A 21,879-nucleotide genomic window follows, 5' to 3' on the forward strand; every position below is an offset into this window, starting at 1 on the left:
TGTCCTTTTAAAATGCGTTCATTGTAAAAAATGTTGTCTCTGAAAAGCAATGCAATTTTGGGATTTTGGAGATGGATATCAGATTCTGACTTGTCAACACGTTTTGTCTCCATTATCCGAGTTTATGAGTGTGTGCACAGTTGCTGTTGAAGGAAAATGTGTACGTGCATCAAAAGGCTTTTTCTGAAACAGGTCAACTGGAAAAATTTACCACAGCAATACTCTTATGTGCCTGTTGTTAATGTCATTAACGTATCCATAGCAAGCCATTCGTTGATGACTGCTTCACCAGGAATGGGTGATTTAAATAGGTAGGGGAAAACTTAACGTATTTAGAAACTCTGACTTCCATGGAGGTGGGGGAGATCTGGTGAGCTGATATAACAATTTGTGTAGCCCTGATGTGTAACATTGTGGGGAAAGTTTTGTCGGCTAAACTCAGTTCAATTAGTACATGCCCTGTCAATATACTAATAACAATGTCCTCAGACCAGCTCAGTACTTTCACTGCCCTCTCTCTTCCAGAATGTCTGGTGCTCTTTCTCCATCATCCCTCTCCTCTGTGTTCTCTCTCTCTCTCTCTCTCTCTCACACACACACACACACACACACACACACACACACACCATTAATATGTATCAGTGGGATTAGTTATTTTACCATTTGCTGGCTTCAGCATGTATGGCATTGCTGGGAGTTGGGTAAACAGGTTTAAGTGGGATGCCATTAACGGTACAATTGTTGATGTCAACAGGGGTTGTGTGACCATCTTAGCTGACACAGCTCTCCCTGACTGTGACAAAACATGGTCTCATTAGCAATTTAATTTGTTTCTGCTTGCCAGCTGATTGCAAGCTTAATGTGGTCTAGTGGTAAAACAGTAGTCCCAGCAGGACTGTGAACACATGCTGTTTAGACACCCTGATGTGGAGGTGAGACAAACCATCAGGCAAAATAAGGAGAACTTCTCTTTTGTTTTATGTTTAATTGGTAGGTACTGTGAATGGCATCCACCAAGTTTTAAAAATATTGTTCCATATTACTTGGTGGATCATTTGTAGGGCTCATTAAAATAAGAAACTGGACACATTGTCTGACTGCACCGCAAATGTCCTTGTTTATCAGCAGGATTCCTTCTAGCACAGAAAAAAAAACCTACACCTGCCATACATTTCCAGTTTTGGACTTTCTTAAGACTCAAAATACACATACACCAATGTCTATTAGAGTGTAACATGGTACAGTTTGTTTCTCTCAGAGCATATCACATGCAGGCACACGCGAGTTTCATATCGCTTCACTGGTTATTAAGTGTAGATATGAACCAAATATAGATATGAAATGATACGCAGGCTGATGTTTAATCGCTTAGTCTCAGACTGCATGTTATATCACACTACTGCAGTGCACCATTGAGGTCCACTGTATCAGGGTGAGCTTCAGCAGATATCTAAAAAACTTCTTATATCTCAGCAAAAGTATATGGATGGATAAAGAACACTCAAGCTAAGTGGAAATATAGCTTCATTTTATTTTTGGGTGAACTGGCAGTTTAAAGCTAATCACTAGCTTGATGCTCCTCCAAGCATACTTGCGTATTCATACACCTTTGTCTGTCTGTGTATGTGGTGCTCAGACCCAAGGTTTGTGAGTGTTCATCTGATTCCTGAGAGTGACAATCCAGAGGATGATAAGGTCTACCTGTTCTTCCGGGAGAACGCCATGGATGGAGAGCACTCTGGGAAAGCCACGCACGCCAGGATTGGGCAGCTCTGTAAGGTAACGGCTCTTCTCACGCTAACAGAGGTACCACATGCCACAACCACTCAGTGGGATAAAAACCGTCAATCCAAATCAAATTGAAAACAATCAGATTGTCAGATTGGCAAAAAAGGCAGCCTCTTTATTCTCCTCCTTCAACTGTTCAACGTTTTAAGCAGCTTCACGTCTTCTGCTACTGGTAATGTGAACACAAACCGGGGCGTGCGACAGACCCCCCATAGCTGGTGTATAAACTGGAATCTAGAGAGTGTTTATAAGGGCGGGGCCAACGCTGTCTGTGGCCCTTTGGCAGCGGGTCTGTGAGAGGGGGGAAAGTGATCGGCAGTTAGTGCGGAGCCTGCAGCTAAGCTCAGCCCAGGTCACTTTACACTGCAGCTGTGATTTAATGGCCAGCTGCTGAGAGCCTATTTCCCATCCTTACTCCTGTTGATCTCCACTAGGAGTGCTGCCCTCGCGGCATGGTCAACAAGCCAGCTATTAATATCTGTCTCTTTCAAAACTGGAGCAGGGAGTTGTATGTGCTTTTTTCTAGCTTTTTTTAGTATGAACTGGTATCTTAAAGAGGTACATGCATGGTTTTAATGTCGGTAGTATCAGCATTTTACGTCCGCTCATGTTTTAAGTATGACTATAGCACTGAGCAGAGAACAATATGTTCTTCATTACGGACCTGATATTTTGGTATGATGGGAATCTGTTCGTAACGAGCCAAAATAATTTGTTTATTTGTACAGGTTGTTTTGATTTGGGTTATGGAGTTTTCGTATTGTTAATTGCCTCAGATAAATCATAAATCCGCACTATTATTATTGTACTCTGCTTCATGTACTGCCAGCCCCACCAAACATAAACAGAAAAAACCAGCTACAGAAATGAATCAGTCAACTGCCGGATGGACGACCTAGTGTCTCTCTCTCTCTCTGCCTTTGTCAATAAACAGAAACAAGGCAGGGCGTTGATTGATTGACTACAGTGGCTCATTGTTCCCACATTTGCTGCGTCATATCATCTGGTCTGTTCCTCCCCAAACTGTTCCTCAGTTAACTGCCAATGTTTAAATGTTCTTGCAAAGATCTTGTGTCAGTGTATTCTGCCAAATCATTTTCTTCTTTCCGTTCCGTGACATCAGTGAAAAGGCGGAGCGACATAGCTCAGGAGGTAAGAGCGGTTGTCTGGCAGTTGGAGGGTTGCCGGTTTGATCCCCGCTCTGGGCGTGTCGAAGTGTCCCTGAGCAAGACACCTAACCCCTAACTGCTCTGGTGAATGAGAGGCATCAATTGTAAAGTGCTTTGGATAAACGCGCTATATAAATGCAGTCCATTTACCATTTACCAAAAGTTCAAATAAACAAAATGTTAAATAATTAGCAGAAGTGAACTCTCTCAGATGAATGTTGGTCTCTGTGCTCGACAGAATGATTTTGGGGGCCACAGGAGTCTTGTGAATAAGTGGACCACCTTCCTGAAAGCGCGACTCATTTGCTCGGTGCCAGGAGTCAATGGCATTGACACGCACTTTGATGAGCTGCGTAAGTGTCCTTTGTGCTACAAGTACTGTGAACATGTTTTTGATCAGTGTTATTTTGAACAAATGCACATGTGATCATGTTTTTGATCACATATGCATTTGTTATAAATGTGTGTTGGATTCAAACGGTGGTGGTGGTCACCACCCCCTATCCCTCATTATCTTTAAAGAACATTTAACTGTTTGTGATGGTGTTGTACAGTACATATGTAAGTCAACGTTATTTTGTATGTGCATTTCAGAGGACGTCTTCTTGATGAGTTCAAAGGATCCCAAGAATCCAGTCATATATGGGGTGTTCACAACTTCCAGGTACTTTTTATTATTGCCAATGGAAAGGGTTGTAGAAATGATAGATTACACATGACACATTCAGTTTTCATACAACCTTGCTGCACATATTTATTGGCTGTTTATTTGCTGTAATGATAGCACTATAATCAGATAGCGGAACCCAAGTCAAAACTGCTGCCAGAATCAGCTTCCTAACACCTTCTCCATCCACAGTAACATGTTCAGTGTTAAACCAATCATGGTCCCTATTGGACTCATATGTACTCTGTTAGAGTTTAATGAACAATGGACATTTTACTGTGCACTGCCATTGCTTTCCCCACCAGAAACTCTTGGTACAAGAATATTTGGAGTGGCATATTGTGGACACCATGTCTGGACATGGCCACCATGTCTGGCCGTACTCAGTGGGATATTGTGGGCAAAACAAATCACGCTCAGAAAGCTACTTCATCATTGTCACCAAAGTGGCAATGTTCTTTATCACATCCTGGTGGTGTGCCCAGACCTCTGCCAGTGTATTGATGACATGTGCCCAACAAACAACATGTGTGGTGCAACAGCATTTTGGCATCTCTCCATGCCTTCTGGCAGTGTGCAGCTCCGTCAACACAACCGCTACAGCATAATTGAACTGGGTTCTATACTGTTTTGGAGACTGAACAATAGCTGCATTAGAGTAGAATAGTTGCATAAGTCTGTACATTTGCTGGTATTATGGAATTTATTTAGCCAATTCCATGACTGAATCTGTCCTAGTGACCCTACCTATACTGCATGAAGCTACTTTTTTTTTGCTATCTGTAGTTCAAAACTTAAACTACAGATATTTATTAGGATAAATAGGAATGGCCAGACGGTTTAATTGCAGAAAATGTAGAAAAAGCAAAACTATAGAAAAAAATTAATTACAAAATGCGATGAATTTGACAGAATTAATAGGAATTAAATTATGTCATATATTCCTACTCTGAGGAGCTTTACAAAAGAACATCTGAACTTCCAACTTATGCAAGTGATAACAATCAGTATGTAAGATGATTTCATCTTTTACAAATTAGTATTTAACACTAGCACAATGCATTCATCTTTTTATAGTTATAGTCAATGTGTGGCTTTAAATGCTTAGAGGGGGCAGTTTATCACCTAGATTAAACTATTATTTAATGAAGACTGACTGTAATGAATTTGTCTTTGTGCCCTCAGTAACATCTTCAAGGGTTCGGCGGTGTGCATGTACAGCATGGCAGACGTGAGGAGAGTGTTCCTCGGGCCCTACGCCCACAGGGACGGACCCAACTACCAGTGGGTACCGTTCCAGGGGAGGGTGCCCTACCCACGTCCTGGAACGGTGAGTCATCGAGGATGTGTATCTGTTGCGCAAATATAAAAACATTCATAAAATGCCGTTTTATAATGTTAAACTCATGTTTGGTGGTCCCCAGTGTCCAAGCAAAACCTTTGGTGGATTCGACTCCACCAAGGATCTTCCGGATGATGTCATCACCTTTGCAAGGGGCCACCCTGCCATGTTCAATGCTGTCCATCCGATCAACAACCGGCCAATCATTATCAAGACCGATGTGGATTACCAGTTCACTCAGATGGTGGTGGACAGGGTAGAGGCAGAGGATGGCCAGTATGATGTCATGTTCATCGGAACAGGTGCTTATATACATCTGTTTGATACATGAAAATTTATATAGATTTATAATATAACATAAACCTCACTGTACCTGTTTGCTCTGGTCTTGTACCATTAAAAAACTGTTTTAAAGTTACATCAGCTTCATGCTTCTTTACAAATGAAACCAATGCCATAGCAGCACATATGCAGTGTGTAATGAGATCCTATTTGGTTTTGTTTTTAAGACATCGGGACTGTTCTGAAAGTGGTGTCCATACCGAGAGAGACCTGGCATGACCTGGAGGAAGTCCTGCTGGAGGAGATGACTGTATTCCGGGTAAATTTAACATAATATATTATTCCAACAGTCCATTATTCCATTAAACTATGAACATGAATGCTCATTTCAGAGCATAGCTGAAAACTCAGAGCTCAGGGCCTACTATATAGAGAAGCCATTTTTTTTGCAGTTACCCTGAGCTTGCCATAAAAGAAAAATAGTGATAGTTAATTAATTTCTTCCACAAGGTTTTTGGTTTCCTAAACGTGGGCATTTCCTGACAGAATACTGGCCCTGTAACTAATTGGACAGCTCAGTTACAAGATGTAGCAACAGGATGATGATTTGCTCAGAAGAGCTCTGGGGGCCTTTGAAGCTGTGCACAAACTGAAAGGGCAACGTGGTGTGAAGAGCAGAGGTTGGAGCCACGGCTATGCGTGGGTGCCCGCAAATTTCTGTAAGGATGCAGGTGCTCTCTTTAAACACACGAGCTCTGAGCCGAAAACATCAAGGCACCAAGGAGCCCAGAAGTATCAAGATGAGGCCTCTCTGGACTCTCCACTGCTCATAAGCCCCAAATCACTGGAGCAGAACGCTAGCCGTGGAACTAATAGCGGCACACCAGGATGCAGAGATAATCTGGATCAGAGCTGCTTGCCACTTATTTCCAATGGTGACTTTTCACACTGACATTTTCACCCCCATACCTCCTTTTGATATGTGCTTTCTTTGTGAATCTCTCTCCAGGAACCAACCACCATTACAGCAATGGAACTTTCAACTAAGCAGGTAAGGGTTTGGTACGGCATGCATTTACAGAATGTAAACACAATTTTTTATTTTAAATAGACGGGTATCGCCAAAAAGGATAAATCTGCCACAGCTGTCGTACAGAACAAATAATAAGACCCTAATACGACCCTTTGGAAATAACCAGGAGGGGTTGAGGGTAGGGAGAACAATATCAGCAGAATCTGGCATATGAACCACCTGTATCAAATCAAATAATAATACTGTGCAAATGAACAATATGCAGAACAATATTTGTTGCTCTTGCAAGGCAAGACTTTTTGTTCCAATTTTGCAAAACAAAACGTGCATATATCCTACAGGCATATTTCATCTCCATCCAAAACAGCCTCTGCCAGATGCACAAAAACACCGTGGCACAGCATGAGTTGCATTTAAGGAGTTCTCTAAGAGCCTGTCATTCCTTGGGCTTCCAGTCCAACAGGACACAAGCACAGGACTTAGGCTTCTTTTGCAATGCAAATCCTACATCTCGAGGGAATGAATGTGTGAGATGATATTTCAAGTTGAGCCAATACAAAAGTAAGCAGCCTAGTAATAAAGGTGTGTGTAATTTCCTGTCGGCTTGTTTCATCTTCACCCTGTACCGAACTGCATCGATAGGGAGGACTATTGCAGGAAATTAGACAGAGGGGAGCACACATATACAGGCTCGCGGTAACAAATGTTTTGCAAAAGGTCGCTCGGAGGTTGAAAGTAAAAACTTTGAGAGCTTGTTTGAAAAGCAGTGTGCATAAACTAACATGACCCTTCCAAAGAAACACTAGCCATAGAGCATGCCTCAGTGCGTGTCGACACAAAGATAAACTTTTCCAAAGGGGAAAGAAAATCAATACAACAACGAAAACAAGCATATTTTCTTTTATACTGTGTTAACTGTTGATGGATCTGGAATGCATCACAGATCAGTGATTTCTCCATTATTACTACACAAGTTGTATACATTATTCTTGATAACTAAACTCCCTCTTCTTTAAATGATTTGGGGAGTTTTTATGTAGTAAAACTCCCCAGTGTCAGTTTAGCTCAGATTTGGAAGAATGCAAGGGTGCCCTGGTGTGTGTCCACTGCAATATCAATACCAATGCGTTATTCAACCATCCGCATGCTTATGGTGAGAGAACAGGATTCTACAAAAAACTTTCTTATCCACCAGTTCAACCTTGCATTCTTGTGCATGGCCTTACCTGACATTAACTAGAAAAGATTGTACAAAAGGCATTTTATTTTTTCTGAATTTCCACAGCAACAGCTCTACCTTGGCTCCGAAATCGGCGTTTCCCAGATGCCTTTGCACCGGTGCGACGTTTACGGCAAGGCCTGCGCGGAGTGCTGCCTGGCGAGGGACCCGTACTGCGCCTGGGACGGCACCGAGTGCTCCCGCTACTTCCCCACCGCCAAGAGGTAAAGCCGCGGGCGTCCCAAAACCAAAACCCCTTTGCGGCGGTGGGGCATCCTGGGAGAGCGCCACAGGAGGTGCCCGAGCCCTCTCCAAATGTTTGCTTTCAGCTGAGAAATGAGAAACAGACGGGCAGCCAAGGGTCGCACAGGCTCGCCAGGAATGTTTGAGGAAAAAATGAAGGAGTTGAGGCTCAGAGAGAGTTATTTAACCCTCCTCGTGGAATACTGGGATCTCTTCAGCACATCTGCAAAGGGCTTTTGGGATCAGCTCAATGCAAATGGAAAAGATCTTAATCTGTTTACTGTGTGAGTTAATTCCATTAGACGGTCTGATGAACCGACAAGTCTGTATAGGGGTTAGGCTATGGTCTAAATGAACTAAGCTCGGCTAGTGTCACCTCCAGGAGAATCCAGGAGTGCAAGTAATCTGTTCATGCTCATGCGTCACAATGGGGTGTTGTCTTTGATGCTGTGCTAATTTAAATAAGACACTTTTGTTTTGTTTACTGGAACAGTTTTATATTACTGGAATATAAAAAATGTCAAAAAGAAAAGGGGAAGCCTTTTAGAAGGAACTTTGAGTACATTGCAGGACGTTTCACGAGGTGAAGAATATATCTTTTATGTACCCGTTATATTTATATATGCTGAAGTTTTTGAGAACACTATTTATCTCCAAAAAAATGCATTCATCTATAAGGTAATATTTTTCTTTAAAAAAACTGGAAAAAAAGTTAATTTTAAGAGCATGTAGTTCTTTAGTTAGTCATTGTTAAATTGGATAAAAGCGCTATATAAATGCAGTCCATTTGTGCAGTACAGAAATTCCCTTGGTGTATTGTTCCTTTGAATTACACCTATTGACAGTACTGATTTGAACTATTCAAGAAACATGCACATATGTACATATAAGCACAAATTCAACTGGAGTGTTCTGGGATTCTATACTGAGTACAAATGAGTTGGAAGGACATAGAGAGGTAACATGCATAGTAAGGTCTTGTGCATATTGTAGACATTATACTGGGGTAATGACCTCATAGGCGTACGTACTTGTAGAGATAGAGTACATATGGCATTTGACACCATTCTCTCAGAGAGCAAGCACATGAATAAAAACCTGCATCTTCAAAGGCAAAACCGCCTGAGGGTAAGAGTAAAAATTCCTTACAGAAAGATAAATTGCACCCAGAGCATTTTGTTTACCATAAGCGTTGCTCCTCACACCTCCTCGTAAATTTGTGGAGGTGGAACGAGGAGAAGATGAGAGGAAATTTAGCCTGCACTCGGGCAAAACAGCCTCCCTCCAAGAGAAAGCTCTGTCGGGTTATTGATTTTAGCTTCACATTACAGCGGCTCAACATTGCTCTCGAGCTTCGCGGAGCAAATGGTGCGCGCCCTGTAAAAGAAGCCAGCCATGTTGGTTCCGTCTATTGATCCGAGAGCTGAACCTCTGCAATGATATGAATTTGCAACCGAGACTGCAGCAGAGGAGCAAAGCCTGACCTTGGATTTAAAATACACACAGAAAGCGCACCCAAACAATGCTCTATCTCTTACCACGGACAGCAAGGCATCACATAAATAGAATTTAGCAGTAATTAAAACGAAACATTTTGAGCCAAGACTACAGACTTTTAGATATATAGACTTATAAGATAATATTGCACGTCTGATTTTGTCGGAATGTCAAGATGAGAAAAAGACAAACTCAGTCAGAGCCGTCTTAATAGAATCTCACATTAATCATGAGTCATTACGGGGGAGCACACAGACTGTAAGACTGACAAGATTTACCTACGACTTCTAAGGCTATGAAATCACTCAATATATTCTCTAGTGTAAGGCCAGCATTAGGAGTCTTAAAGAGTTAGGCTTCCTGGTGGGGCTCCAATCACTGATTCCAATGAAAAAATCAAAATGGCTTGTTGTTTGTCAAAAATTCCCCAGAAAACAATAGAGGACTGGTTCAAATTCATAACAATGATAGCACATTGTGACTTCATCATTTATGAGTTCATGAAGCCCAATGAGTTGTTTGCGCTGGCTTTATGAGTTATAATGTGGCTTTATGAATTTTAGTGTTACAATGATGGCACTGACTACACCAGTATTTGTACATGAGTGAAGGAAAGAGAGAGCTAGCTCACTGTACTGTTGTTGCGTTTGTAGACGAACAAGACGCCAGGACATCAGGAATGGGGATCCACTGACACAGTGTTCAGACCTGCAGCATCACGGTAGGCCTTAATCCACTCTTCACAGTTCAGAATAGTTCTGTCCTCTGTTAAGTAAAGAAATACCAGTTCATACTTAAAATGAATCTGTTTGTATCTGAAACTTCTGGAAACATGACTGTGCAAGTTTATTTTTGGAGTTACTTAAAATTCCATCAAGTAACTTTTGTATCAAAAATATCTTTAATTGCACATACAACTATGTGGCAATCAAGACATACACTAAAACTGAAATAACATTTTTAAAAAAGAAAGAAAAAAACAATGCGAACTATCAAGTTGAATGGATTGAGTAGAGACTAATGTAAGGTTTCAGCATTTCAGTTTCATTACTATGGAAAGCATATTCTTCAACCAAGCTAATAACAGCTAATAAATATAGCTTCATGCAATCTATTTACACTCTTTTGCAGTGAAACAGGAGAATATATCAAAGAAAAGAGGAGATGCTGGGAAAATAAATGTGTGTGTTTAATGTGGAAAGTGTTAATTTCCAAAGGTTTTAATTAAAGTCTTTAGGGCCCCTCAGAGATACTTCCGGTCCACTCTGTGCTGGATGGAATTTTCCCATTTAATTTAATACCCTTGTTAGTCTTCTAAATTGGGGCAGTTTTGTCTTGTTTCTATCTTGTAGCTAATTAGGTGTTTTACTGCTTCGCTCTTGCAGTCATCTTTGCAAATGTCAGCCTTTTTCATGTTCGGCACTGGAGAGAGACCGCAGCTACCCGTCCATCCTGCGTAGGCCGAGCATCGATTTCTCATTTAATATGGCTTTCAGAACTGGCGGGTTATTTTCTGCCTGAGGACCAGTCTTACAGCTCTGAGAAGAAATAGAGAAATTTACTTAGCGCATTGCAGCACAACAAGAATGAAGACAAATGGACACTGTAATGTAAACCCTGTAGTCGGCAGAAATTTTTTAACCAGTGAATGTATTAATGTCTAATTCGTTTGCAGGACATTTTTTAAGTGCAAATGCATGTCACAATATATACCCTATTAATCTGCATACTCTATATGAGAATAAGATTCCACAACATTACACATTTGTAATTTTCTTTGCTTTGTTCACTGTTAAAAGAGAACACCAAACTGCTATCGTGTCCTACATGACTTAAATTATCATTATACGTAGATATTGTCAGTTATTTGTAGAAAATCCCATTAGACATGATATGCATCTCTGTGTGTTGTGATAGATGGCATGTTAACTTCAATGTGCAGAATGTAAAATCACGCTGCTTTGCAATGCAACTACCATAACCAATGTTGCAAGTGGCATTTCTAATGTGCTGCTTACTCCTTCTTTTGACAGATGAGCTGAATGGACAAGGCACCGTGGTGAACAAGATCATCTATGGCGTAGAGAACAGCAGCACGTTTCTGGAGTGCAGCCCCAAGTCTCAGCGCGCGCTCATCTATTGGCAGTTCCAGAAACAGAACGAAGAGCGCAAACATGAGGTGAACATCCCTGAGCGCGTGTCAGAGATGTTCACTTGCAAGAAAATTTTCTTTTTGTCATTTTAAAGTGAATTGAAATGAGCTCAATCCTGCCCACACATCCAGATTTTTCAGATATATTTAATGATAACATAATTGTGCCTGCATAATGAGGAAGCAATGCATAGGAATTACAGTTATCAGATAAGTATCAGATGAATTTGTGAATTCTGTGTGATGAAAGGAGCTTCGGTGATGTTTAAGAGAGATCTTCACACAAATTATAAAATGCCGTGTAATAATAGGAATTGAGTTAGCAGCTCTCAGTCATGCTAAATACAGTAATATGTTGGCCACTGTAGGTATTCGATATCAGATTCAAACTAATGAAAAGCATATGGCAGTAAGACAAGAGAATTATTGTGCGTGTCATAGTATGCTGACCTTAATATTCTGGTTCATACTGTTGAACCAGGGCATGATAAGATCAAAAATAGGGAAATGGCAGCTGATTCCCTGTAAAAATATGGAGCTGATGTACTCCTCTGCTAATGCGTCTAAGCTGCATATTGCTTTTATAAGTGACACCACTCCTCGGATAGAGCTCTCCTGTTTCACTTGAGCTGAGGATTCTATTTTTCTTGTCTCCCTTTTAACATTCTTAGCCTGTTAGGGAACCCTATCACCTGACTGTGGAAAGAATCAAATCCAGGCACCAGGCAGGTGTAGGTCTGTCCCTCCATGACCATCTGTCAAACTGGGTGACCTTAAGCTGTCTGGAGGCCAAAAAAAAGAAAATTACAAACTTTTACACTTATTATGCAACCCTTCACCATGGGATCAGATATATATATATATCAGCTGCTGCCTTTTGGAATCTGTCCCATGTTTTTTCTTTTACTTTCCTATCATTCCAGTGTTGCACAGCATTCTCGTTTAACACTGCAGCAGGGGTTTTCTTCACGGACACTGTGGAAAAAGCCCCTGCACAGCTGAAAACACACAGGAGTCCTGGTTTGTTTAAGGGAACACCCTGCATGTGTAAGGCTAGATAAAGGTCTGCAGGTTTTTTGGACTTTTTTTAGTGGCAGAAAAAGAGAAGAAGAAAAAACAATCATTATCTTTATTTATATTTTATTGTATTTATTTACATACGGTTAAATGTAAAGGTATTGGGACAGTGACACATTTTTGTTTGGGCTCTGTACTCTCTGTTTTTGGCTCTGAGGCATGGGACAGAGAGAGGGTACTGGCTTAGCGTTAAAGAGACTGTTTGTGTGTGTGTGTGTGTGTGTGTCAGTACATTTATTCTCATTCATGCTACTCTTCTTGATCGTTTTGCTTAACCGGCAACAATTGGTTAACACAGACAGGATGAATATTAATCTTACGCATTTGCTGGCACTGCAGGTGAAATCAGACGACAGGTTCATAAGGACAGAGCAGGGCCTGCTGGTCCGCAGCCTCCTCAGGAAGGACTCCGGCATCTACTACTGCCACGCGGTGGAGCACGGCTTCATCCAGACGCTGCTCAAGGTCACGCTGGAGGTCATCGACACCGATCACCTGGAGGACCTGCTGCACAAGGGCGAGGAGGTCGGCGATGGTGCCCGGGCGAGGGAGGCACTGCCCGGCCACCCGGCCAGCCACAAGATGTGGTACAGGGACTTCATGTCCCTCATCAACCACCCCAACCTGAACAGCATGGACGAGTTCTGCGAGCAGGTGTGGAAGAGGGAGCGCAAGCAGCGGCGGCAGAAAGCGCAGAACGCCCAGGCTCACACCAACAAGTGGAAACACCTACAAGAGAACAAGAAGGGCAGGAACAGGAGGACCCACGAGCTGGAGAGGCCGCCACGGAGTGTCTGACGCCTCCCCGCACCGCCATCTTCTAAAGACTTCTTCTGAACAGACTTAAAAAATAAAATAAAATAAAACTCAAACTGGAAACGAATGCAATATGCCCCTGATCCAAGCCATTGCATTGGTGAAGATGTTTACAATGGTATGACGCAGAGGACTGGTTTCACCATAATGTGTTCGTACTCAAACCCTGTTGACCGATGTCCACCAAGGAATGACAGAAGCCGACACTTGGACGCAAATTCCTGTAAATAGCCTACGGCAAGAACTATGTTCGACATCGATTCCGGGTTTTAGTTTAGTTTTGTTCATGGTTTGGTTGTTTTGATTGCCCTGGTTTTGAGGTGGGGGTACACCTTCAAATTACCATCTTTGGAAAAGATGGTACCACGTACTATAGCTACATACTGAAGTGTTCCTTAGGATACATAAAGAAAGTGATTTTGAGGACAAAATCACAGTGGAAGTTTCCCAAGCAATCTCAAACTCAGTTTAACATTTAATGATGACATTATTAATCTCAGATTAATCTCCTACTAGGCTTTGTTGTGGTGTCCTGATTCCAAACCATGTAAATAGAGGATTTCTGAATGGGTCTTTAAGATGTGGATGAAGACTTTACAAATGGCACATGCTGGTCACTATTTTTCCTTACCATTATCTTTATTATTTATAATAAGACAACAGTTTATAAAAGCCTCATTAATCAATTATCAAAGCTGATACATCTGTTTTATGTGTCCAGTTATCCTCTTCCAAAAGCAATAGGTTGAGAGTGTCTCTGCGTTTATAATCTGAATAAGCTGTAACAAATCCGATACCTATTTAAACATGTTTCTAAAGGAATGATTTATTTTTTACACCAGAGTTCTATCTAAAAGGTCTCTAACCTAGTTTAATTTGTATTGTATTGTGTGTTTCCTTGCTTTCCCACACAAACTACTGCATCCCCATGGGGTAAAAACACTTAAACTTTCATATTGCATTATTTTACTTAAGTTATTTGGACAGGTTGTATCTTTTGGAGACTAAATCTGCAGTATATTCCCGTGAATACCTATGCGCTATTCCATATGTATATTAATAATTTGTCTTTGAAAAGTAAACTGTCATTTTTTGTATGTACATATATTAAACCCAACAACATTCTATAATTTATTCATCATTGTGTTGTGGAAAGGCCATATTTGCTTTACATGCAATCATATTTTTCGACTTTTTGGTATGAACAGTAAAATCTGCAGTATCGACATGTAATATATGGCTGTTAATGATGGCCGACAAATTCAACATTAAATCAAAAGGACATGTAGGCTGCGTCTACCTTTTTCACAGTCACAACATTAGCAGGACCTGCAAGTGTATTTGGTACCAGAATGCTTCAGCCTTTTACAACACAGATTTTAAAAACCAGTGTTGAATCCACTCGGGGTTTGCAGTTGCAACATAAGGTTTTATCCCCATCCCTACCCCTCATTAAGAATTTAAAAGGGAGTTAACATTACAATATTATACGTGGGTCTCAAAGCATTTGCCATAATGCAGGTGTGTTCTTTATCATTACTGAAAATGGTTACACAGAAAACGATTGGCTTGTCATTATCATTCAGTGCTTTGCTACACTTGAGAGCAGTTAGCATTCAAATCATCTTTTAAAAATCCGGCCCTAGATGTGGATGCCAGCCTATCAGCAGGAAGTGCTCGATGTTGGCAAAACCTTCACCCTCCCATTACCGACCTGAGTGTGTAGAACGGACAAGCTGGATATAAAGCTGTGAAAGCAACAAGATTAACATAACGTCACAGCTACCTCAAAATGTCTCAGATGACAGCTCACGTATGTCACATTGCATATCGTGTGTTTTCTGAAAAAAAAAAAAAAAATTGGAATATTGAATGAAAATCAATGGCCTATAATGGCATGGGGCTTACATTATTTAGGTAACAGTATATGGAGAACAAACACACTCATCTGAGGTCACTTGACCCTGAATTTGACCTCTTTGGTTTATTTGGTTTCTACCAGTATTTTCATCCAATTGCCATGCCTCATAAATGCATCAGAGGAGCTTTAAGATTTTTTAGTACCATAATTAGATGAGAAGAAAAAGTACAGAGGTCATAGCCAATGTTTTTGCATCTCCTTCATGAATTCCTTTTACAGGGTTCATTTCCAGTATGCTAAAAGTGAATATTTGCTATTGTTTGCAAGATAATATATACCCTAAAGAAAGTAGCTGTGAATTTTAATGTAAAAAAAGAGAATCTTGTCATGGTCCAAGAAATGAGATACTGTGTACAAATTGCATGTGAATGCTATTTTAGTGCATCAGTTTTTCTATATTATTTAGTATCTATTAATGTTGTGTGTAATAGACCTGCCCTTCTTAATTCAGTACACATTAACCTCTCTCAAAGGTGTATATATTTTTTCCTTAGATAAATCAAAGGTACAGTGTAAAGTACTGGCATCTATAGGTACTCTCCCGAATGTGTTGTGTTTCACATTTCACCTGAAGTCGTCATATGTTCCACACATTTGAAGAAAAGACAATTAGCAAACCTTTCAATGCAACACTACAGTATCTGTTGGACAGCGCGGCTGCGTTTTCCTGACAACGGAGTGGTCACATGCTCGCTCCACTCACTCCACTGGGGAAATGGACTCTGGAAGCAGAGGGAAACGAAAGAGAAACTGCTGCTGTAAATGATTCTTTTGGCATGTGTATTCGGTTGTTAAAATAAACATTTCTTCTAAAACATTAAATTCTCACTGTCCTCGGTGACTTGACTGTTGCATTCATGTTTGGAGTGTTTTTGTGTCTTTCACTTTGCTTTGTTTGTTTACTGCTGTCATTAGAGTAAATAGTGACAAGGAAATGGAACCTACCAATAAACTGAGAATGATTAGTCTTTGAACAAAGACAAAATCATTCCTACTGAATAACTCATATAAATAAAACTGATTTATGCAATAGGCATAACATTTCATAACATACACTGTATGACCAAAAGTATGTGGACACCCCTTGGTCTGGGGCTGTTTTGAATGGTTTGGGCTACAATTGTGTGCTTCCAACTTCGTGGCGACAGTTTGGGGAAGACCCTTTCCTGTTTCATGACAATGCCCCTGGGCACATATCGAGCTCCATATAGAAATGGTTTTGTCGATATCTGTGTGGAAGAACTTGACTGGCCTGCACGGGGCCCTGACCTCAACCCCATCCAACACCTTTGGGATCAGTTGGAAAGCCAACGGCGAGCCAGGCAGCAAGTCTTCCCAGAAGAGGGGAGGTTGTTATAGCAGCAAAAGGTGGACCAATGTCTATTTCTATTTGAAGAAATACGCTGAAAGCGAGAACATGCAAACTCAAGCACAGAATGGCCCCAGCCGGGACCTTCTTGCTGTAAGGCAACAGTGCTACCCACTGCACTACTGTGCCGCCCCATTCCCAAATTAGACAGCTCATTTTCCAGCTACTAGTGAAAGTATATTCACCAGCTAATCACCAGTGTTGCCTAGCTCCTCTACATATTAATACACATTTCTTTGTTTAGACTTTCTAGTTTACCAGTTAGTTCAATGCCTCAGGCTATAATCTGGCCAAACACTCCATGTGTTTTGATAGAATCAATCTAGCTGGCAGCTCATATTGTAAATTGTATACGTTATCAATCCTGCAAACTAACTAGCTGGATAACTCCATTTCCAACTCTGATCTATCAATATTAGAAACAAAATTAGCCAGCTCGACTGATAGCTAGCTAGTTAACTAAATAGATCACTAGCTCAAAATAATGTAAGAAAAATACATGAAAATAATGAAACTATAGCAATGTTGCAAACCCTGTGCAATCACTTGTTTTATAACTTCTTAGAAACAGGAACTAAATGCATTTAACAAGTTGTTGTTTTTGTCTTAACAAAATTATATGTTTTTATTTCATGTTTTTCATTTTTAACGTCAATACTTTAGCTACCAAATTCAAACTGTACCCTCAGTAATTCATCAAAAATGTATGACTAAACACTATATTTGTATTTAAGTACAAAGCAATAATCCCGTCTTGCAGTTTATTTCTAACAGCAGTATCTGCTGACTTACTCTGTGTCCTATGACAGTAGAAATTCCATGATGTCATACGTCCAAGGGGGTTGTAAAATGTGTTACATTTTTTGCTGATGACATTTGTAAGTAATTTTCTCTTGGAAAACAAACTTGTTTATTTCAAAATGTCACCATAAGGAAGAAAATTGTGGCCAATGACGATGCAATTAAAAAAAAAAATAATTAAAAAAAACTTTAATTCAAACACGGGAAACTATGGTATAAAACACAGGGCTGCCACAGTTATTCGCTCATTTGTCTTCATTGGTGATATAACTGCTATAACAACAGAATGAATTCTGAAGTGTACAGAAGTATCTTATCTATTCAAATTCAACAAAATGTCTCCAAACTCATCCTACAACAAGACAATGATCCCAAATATACTGCAGAAGTAACAAAGGAATTTTTCAAAATCATCAACTATCTAAGTTAGTAAATTCCTATAAATCCAAGTGAATATGCATTTCATATGCTGAAGAGAAAACCTAAGACAACTATGCCCTGAAACACATGTCACATAGGGCAACATAGCTCAGGAGGTAAAAGCAGTTGGCTGGCAGTCGGAGGGTTGCTGGTTCGATCCCCATCCTGGGCGTGTCGAAGTGTCCCTGAGCAAGACACCTAACCCCTAAATGCTCTGGTGAATGAGAGGCATCAATTGTAAAGCACTTTGGACAAAAGCGCTATATAAATGCATTCCATTTACCATTTACAAACAAGCAGGAGCTGAAGATGGCTGTGCTACAAGCTTGGCAGATTGTCACCAGAGAACTCACCTGTTGATATCTATGGTTCACAGACTTCAAGTAGTCATTGCATGCTAAGGATATGTGACAAAGTACTAAACATGACTACTTTCATTTACATAACATCAATATGTCCCAAATGGTATGATGCCCTGAATTGGGGGGGTAAAAAACATGTGCATGGATTGATTACACTCGTAAAGTTGTGGAGTACAGAGCCAAATAAAAAAAATAAATAAATAAAAAATGGCTTTGTCATATACATTCTTGACTTTTGTCTTTACTGCAGGTAAGAAAAGAAAAATATAACTGTGGGCCATGACTGCCACCTGGTGGAGTGTAGACGGTAGTGTCCCCTGAAGAGGCACCGTGAAGACAGGACTGTGTAAGGATGGGTATTTATTCATTTATTTATTTATTTATTTATTTATTTATTTATTTATTTATTTATTTCAACAAATGGTTCCAGTACTAAGATCTTTAAATTATCCAGATGTGTTATGTTCTATTGCCAGATACATTTGTCCATAATCTTCACTAAGGGATACACCAGTCTATTAAGTCAGCAGTTTTATTGCTCAAGAATCCCCCGTTTTCTTTGAATGATTTTGCATACAAATACGTAAATCCTATTAGCTGAAAGTGGCATTCAGTATACTATAGTGATCATACCTTGTTTCACATCAAAACTGAAATGATGCAGATAACGCAGACCTTTGAGGACTGCACAGTTGCAGTTCTCTGGGTCCACCTTGTGGCCATGTGTGTAATTACTATTGCCATCAATTAAAACCAGTTTTGGATACATTTGGACCTCACTATTTTTTTGTGTAAGTTCAAATTTCAGGTCATAATATGCAATTATTTTTTACTGTTTATTTAAATTATACAGAAAGACTCAACTTCTAGTGGTAAATGGGTTTCTTCTACTTTTAATAATTAAAAAAGAACACAGTTTGCATTAAACAGTTAATTAGCAATATATGCACTTTTTAAAGGCTAATTTGAAGTTTGCATTTTTACATATTTTTTATACATCTGTATGTTTCTTTAAACACTTAAGTGGCACTGGTCCACATCTGTAACTTTGTACTTACAACCACAGCCCCTTAGCTTCTTAGTCACCAAACCCATACCATGATTAGATGTCCAGATTAAGCACTTTGCCAGGACACCACAATGAACTTTCTATATGCATTTAACAACCTTGGTTTAACATTAGCCTTAATGACAGCAGCTGCTACAGCAGTTTTCTCATGAAGGACTGAGGCATTGGTTAAAAAGGGGAAGAGAGCCCCCTGTTGTCTCTCCAACACCATAATCAGCAGTTACCTCATACGTCCAGGTCTGGTCTGCCAGCCGAGCGGTATTCAAGCCCAACTCTGCTTAGCTTTTGGTAATTGGCTACAGATGACTGTAATGACAATGCTATATGTCTTCTGTCTCTTGAAGTTTATAGAAGTGTAACTGATAGGACAAAGAACTGGAGCAAACTGCTTCAGCACATTTGCCCGTGATGTAAAAGCAATGAAACCCTTTGACATTTTGTTATTACACTTTCACTGATCCTCTGAATGGGAGATGTCATTCCAATGATGGATGTTTCATCTGTTTACCGTGATTTATTGGGGAACACCAACAGGTGACTTGTGTCTGATGAGTAAATGGATTGCATTTTCCACTGTAATCCAATAAACCTGCTTGAATGCAACGCAACGCAACATCGCGCAGGTTGCTGCTTCTGATTTTCTGAAAGATAAAACCACAGCGACTGTCTGGCAGAACAGCGTCCTGTTTGTTTAAGCACCGGCTACGGCTATATCAGTTGTAGTCTTTGTGAGTACCTTCTCAAATTTACCTCCCCCCCTTGGGCATGCAGACAGACACCCGTGAGCACTTGTATCAATATCGGTATGATAGATATACAAGACCGCAGAGACCTAGGGATTGAAACCTGCTGTTCTGTGTACGCTTTTCTGACAAGTAAAACCCGCTGTTTGTTATTTAAAGCTGTTACCTGTGGGGCTACTTAAAATCGAATGGGTCCATGTGTTCAGAGGAGAGCCGCCAGTGTGCGTTTCTTGTCCCGGTGCTGCCCCGTTATGGCAAGCCCACGAGAATTGAGTTTACATAAAAGCAGCCACAGCAGGAGGTGCAGTTGATGCGTCAACCCCATGTCATGGGCCCTGGGGAGCTCAATGACACTCCAAAACCAATCGTCCCCTGATCGAAAGCCAGGTGGGTGTGTCACACAAATCCAGCCATCAATAACCTGGAAGCACCAAACCTCACTCAGTGACAGATCCGTCCTGGTTTTTAGAACTTATGGAAAATCTGAGTGCTGTAGCTCATATAATGAGTGTTAAGGGATATCAGATGTCGGTGGCAATACCAGTATTTTTTACTGAGTTATACTGCTTTCATTTACTGAGACATAACCAGATCCTATATGGTGTTCTTTGTTTCTAACCTGCTACCTGATTGCAGAGCATCTGGTGACTGGGTCTTGCAGGGCTTAGGGTCCTATATAGGCAAAAAGCCGTTCCGTTTTGAGAATAATAGGCAGGCATTCCGAGACTAGCATTTGCCTCTCAAAGCCCAGCAAAGGCGATGAATCGTAACGCCACCTCGCTCGCCTTCTCAGACCTTAGTCACTACGGATCAGGGAAAAGATCACAATTCTGCAGAAAAGTCCACCCTCACAGCTCCTCAAATCTTCTGGGTGAGGGCATGGAATTTGACCAACTAAAAGGCCATTAAATCGGTTGAGGAAAATGATCCACGGTAGGATCCCAAGTATGAACACCTGCGGTTTTATGTTTTAAAACACATTCAATTTCAATCAGTTCAATTTCAATATAATGAAGCAAATTACGTTTTAAATCAACCATTATTTTTCCAATATGAAAAACAGTCACCAGAAAAAAATAAGGCCAAACCTGAAATCGTAAACTCTCTTTGTTCCATGGAAACATTCATTTTCTATAGTTCCAAAAAGACCGTACGGTAGGCTAACAATAACAAAGCAAATCAATTATTGCAGGATTTCGGCTTGAGATGCACGTCTGCGGTGAGCGGTGTGCATCGGTCATTCTCGTTCATTTCACTCCGGGGCATCTGTTCAGCACCTGAGTGAACAGCGAGGCACAGACACGCAGCAGTTCATCACCGCTTGTCTCAGTGATTTAACTCTTTATTTTCACATATGCCATGGGGCATGGAGACCCTGCTCTTCTGTCCCATCATGCAGTTCATCAAAGCCAAATGATGAAAAAAGTGTTTATCGCATGTAGGAAACTTTGGCCAAATGTTCTCCGTATATTGTTTATACATGGCCATGATTTATGGCTAAATATGTTCAGTATAAGTCTGTGTGTAATTCCATGCGGGCTGTAACTAATGGAGGAAGCCCATATATTGTGTCTGTATCAACAGCGAGAAATTCAATTATACACTTAACATTCCTTGATTTAAAATACATTCATACCATGTCCCATGTTGTAAATAAACATACGGTTGGGTTTGTTTATTTAATTTTAGCATATGTTGGTAGAAAATGGAGTTGCGCTCAATGGTCAAATGTAGCAGATAGAAGATGAGACATATTTAGAATATATTGGATCTAGCTGCATATTTTACCACAATCACACTCCTAGAACAAAACTTAAACCTTTTTGCTGTTACCATTATCTAATAATATCTGCTCCAATTCCTGAGATCACCAGTCAAACTATATCAGCCATAATTCACGCAAACATGC

General features: G+C 40.5%; 1 protein-coding gene and 1 long non-coding RNA gene across 3 annotated transcripts in view; one reads left to right on the plus strand and one right to left on the minus strand.

Moving 5' to 3' along the window:
- sema3ab (sema domain, immunoglobulin domain (Ig), short basic domain, secreted, (semaphorin) 3Ab) overlaps positions 1–16,058 on the plus strand; it is a 115,767-nt gene extending 99,709 nt beyond the window's left edge. The window contains exons 8-18 of one of the 2 annotated variants that reach the window (XM_035425495.1): positions 1,637–1,779; positions 3,196–3,310; positions 3,552–3,621; positions 4,810–4,954; positions 5,049–5,268; positions 5,476–5,567; positions 6,258–6,299; positions 7,567–7,724; positions 9,894–9,961; positions 11,274–11,419; positions 12,809–13,267. In XM_035425495.1, coding sequence (XP_035281386.1) covers positions 1,637–1,779; positions 3,196–3,310; positions 3,552–3,621; positions 4,810–4,954; positions 5,049–5,268; positions 5,476–5,567; positions 6,258–6,299; positions 7,567–7,724; positions 9,894–9,961; positions 11,274–11,419; positions 12,809–13,267 — 1,658 coding nt within the window. Of the gene's footprint in view, positions 1–1,636; positions 1,780–3,195; positions 3,311–3,551; positions 3,622–4,809; positions 4,955–5,048; positions 5,269–5,475; positions 5,568–6,257; positions 6,300–7,566; positions 7,725–9,893; positions 9,962–11,273; positions 11,420–12,808 lie in introns of both variants that reach the window. The other variant, XM_035425496.1, reaches the window with a different exon arrangement.
- LOC118231570 lies at positions 10,624–11,346 on the minus strand. The gene is made up of 2 exons (XR_004766100.1): positions 11,259–11,346; positions 10,624–10,778 (listed from the first exon to the last, which is right to left on the minus strand). It is a non-coding gene; the product is annotated as an uncharacterized LOC118231570 (long non-coding RNA).
- Positions 16,059–21,879: the final 5,821 nt, after the last annotated feature.

This window comes from Anguilla anguilla, chromosome 7 (genome assembly GCF_013347855.1).
Source record: "Anguilla anguilla isolate fAngAng1 chromosome 7, fAngAng1.pri, whole genome shotgun sequence".
NCBI lineage: Eukaryota > Metazoa > Chordata > Actinopteri > Anguilliformes > Anguillidae > Anguilla > Anguilla anguilla.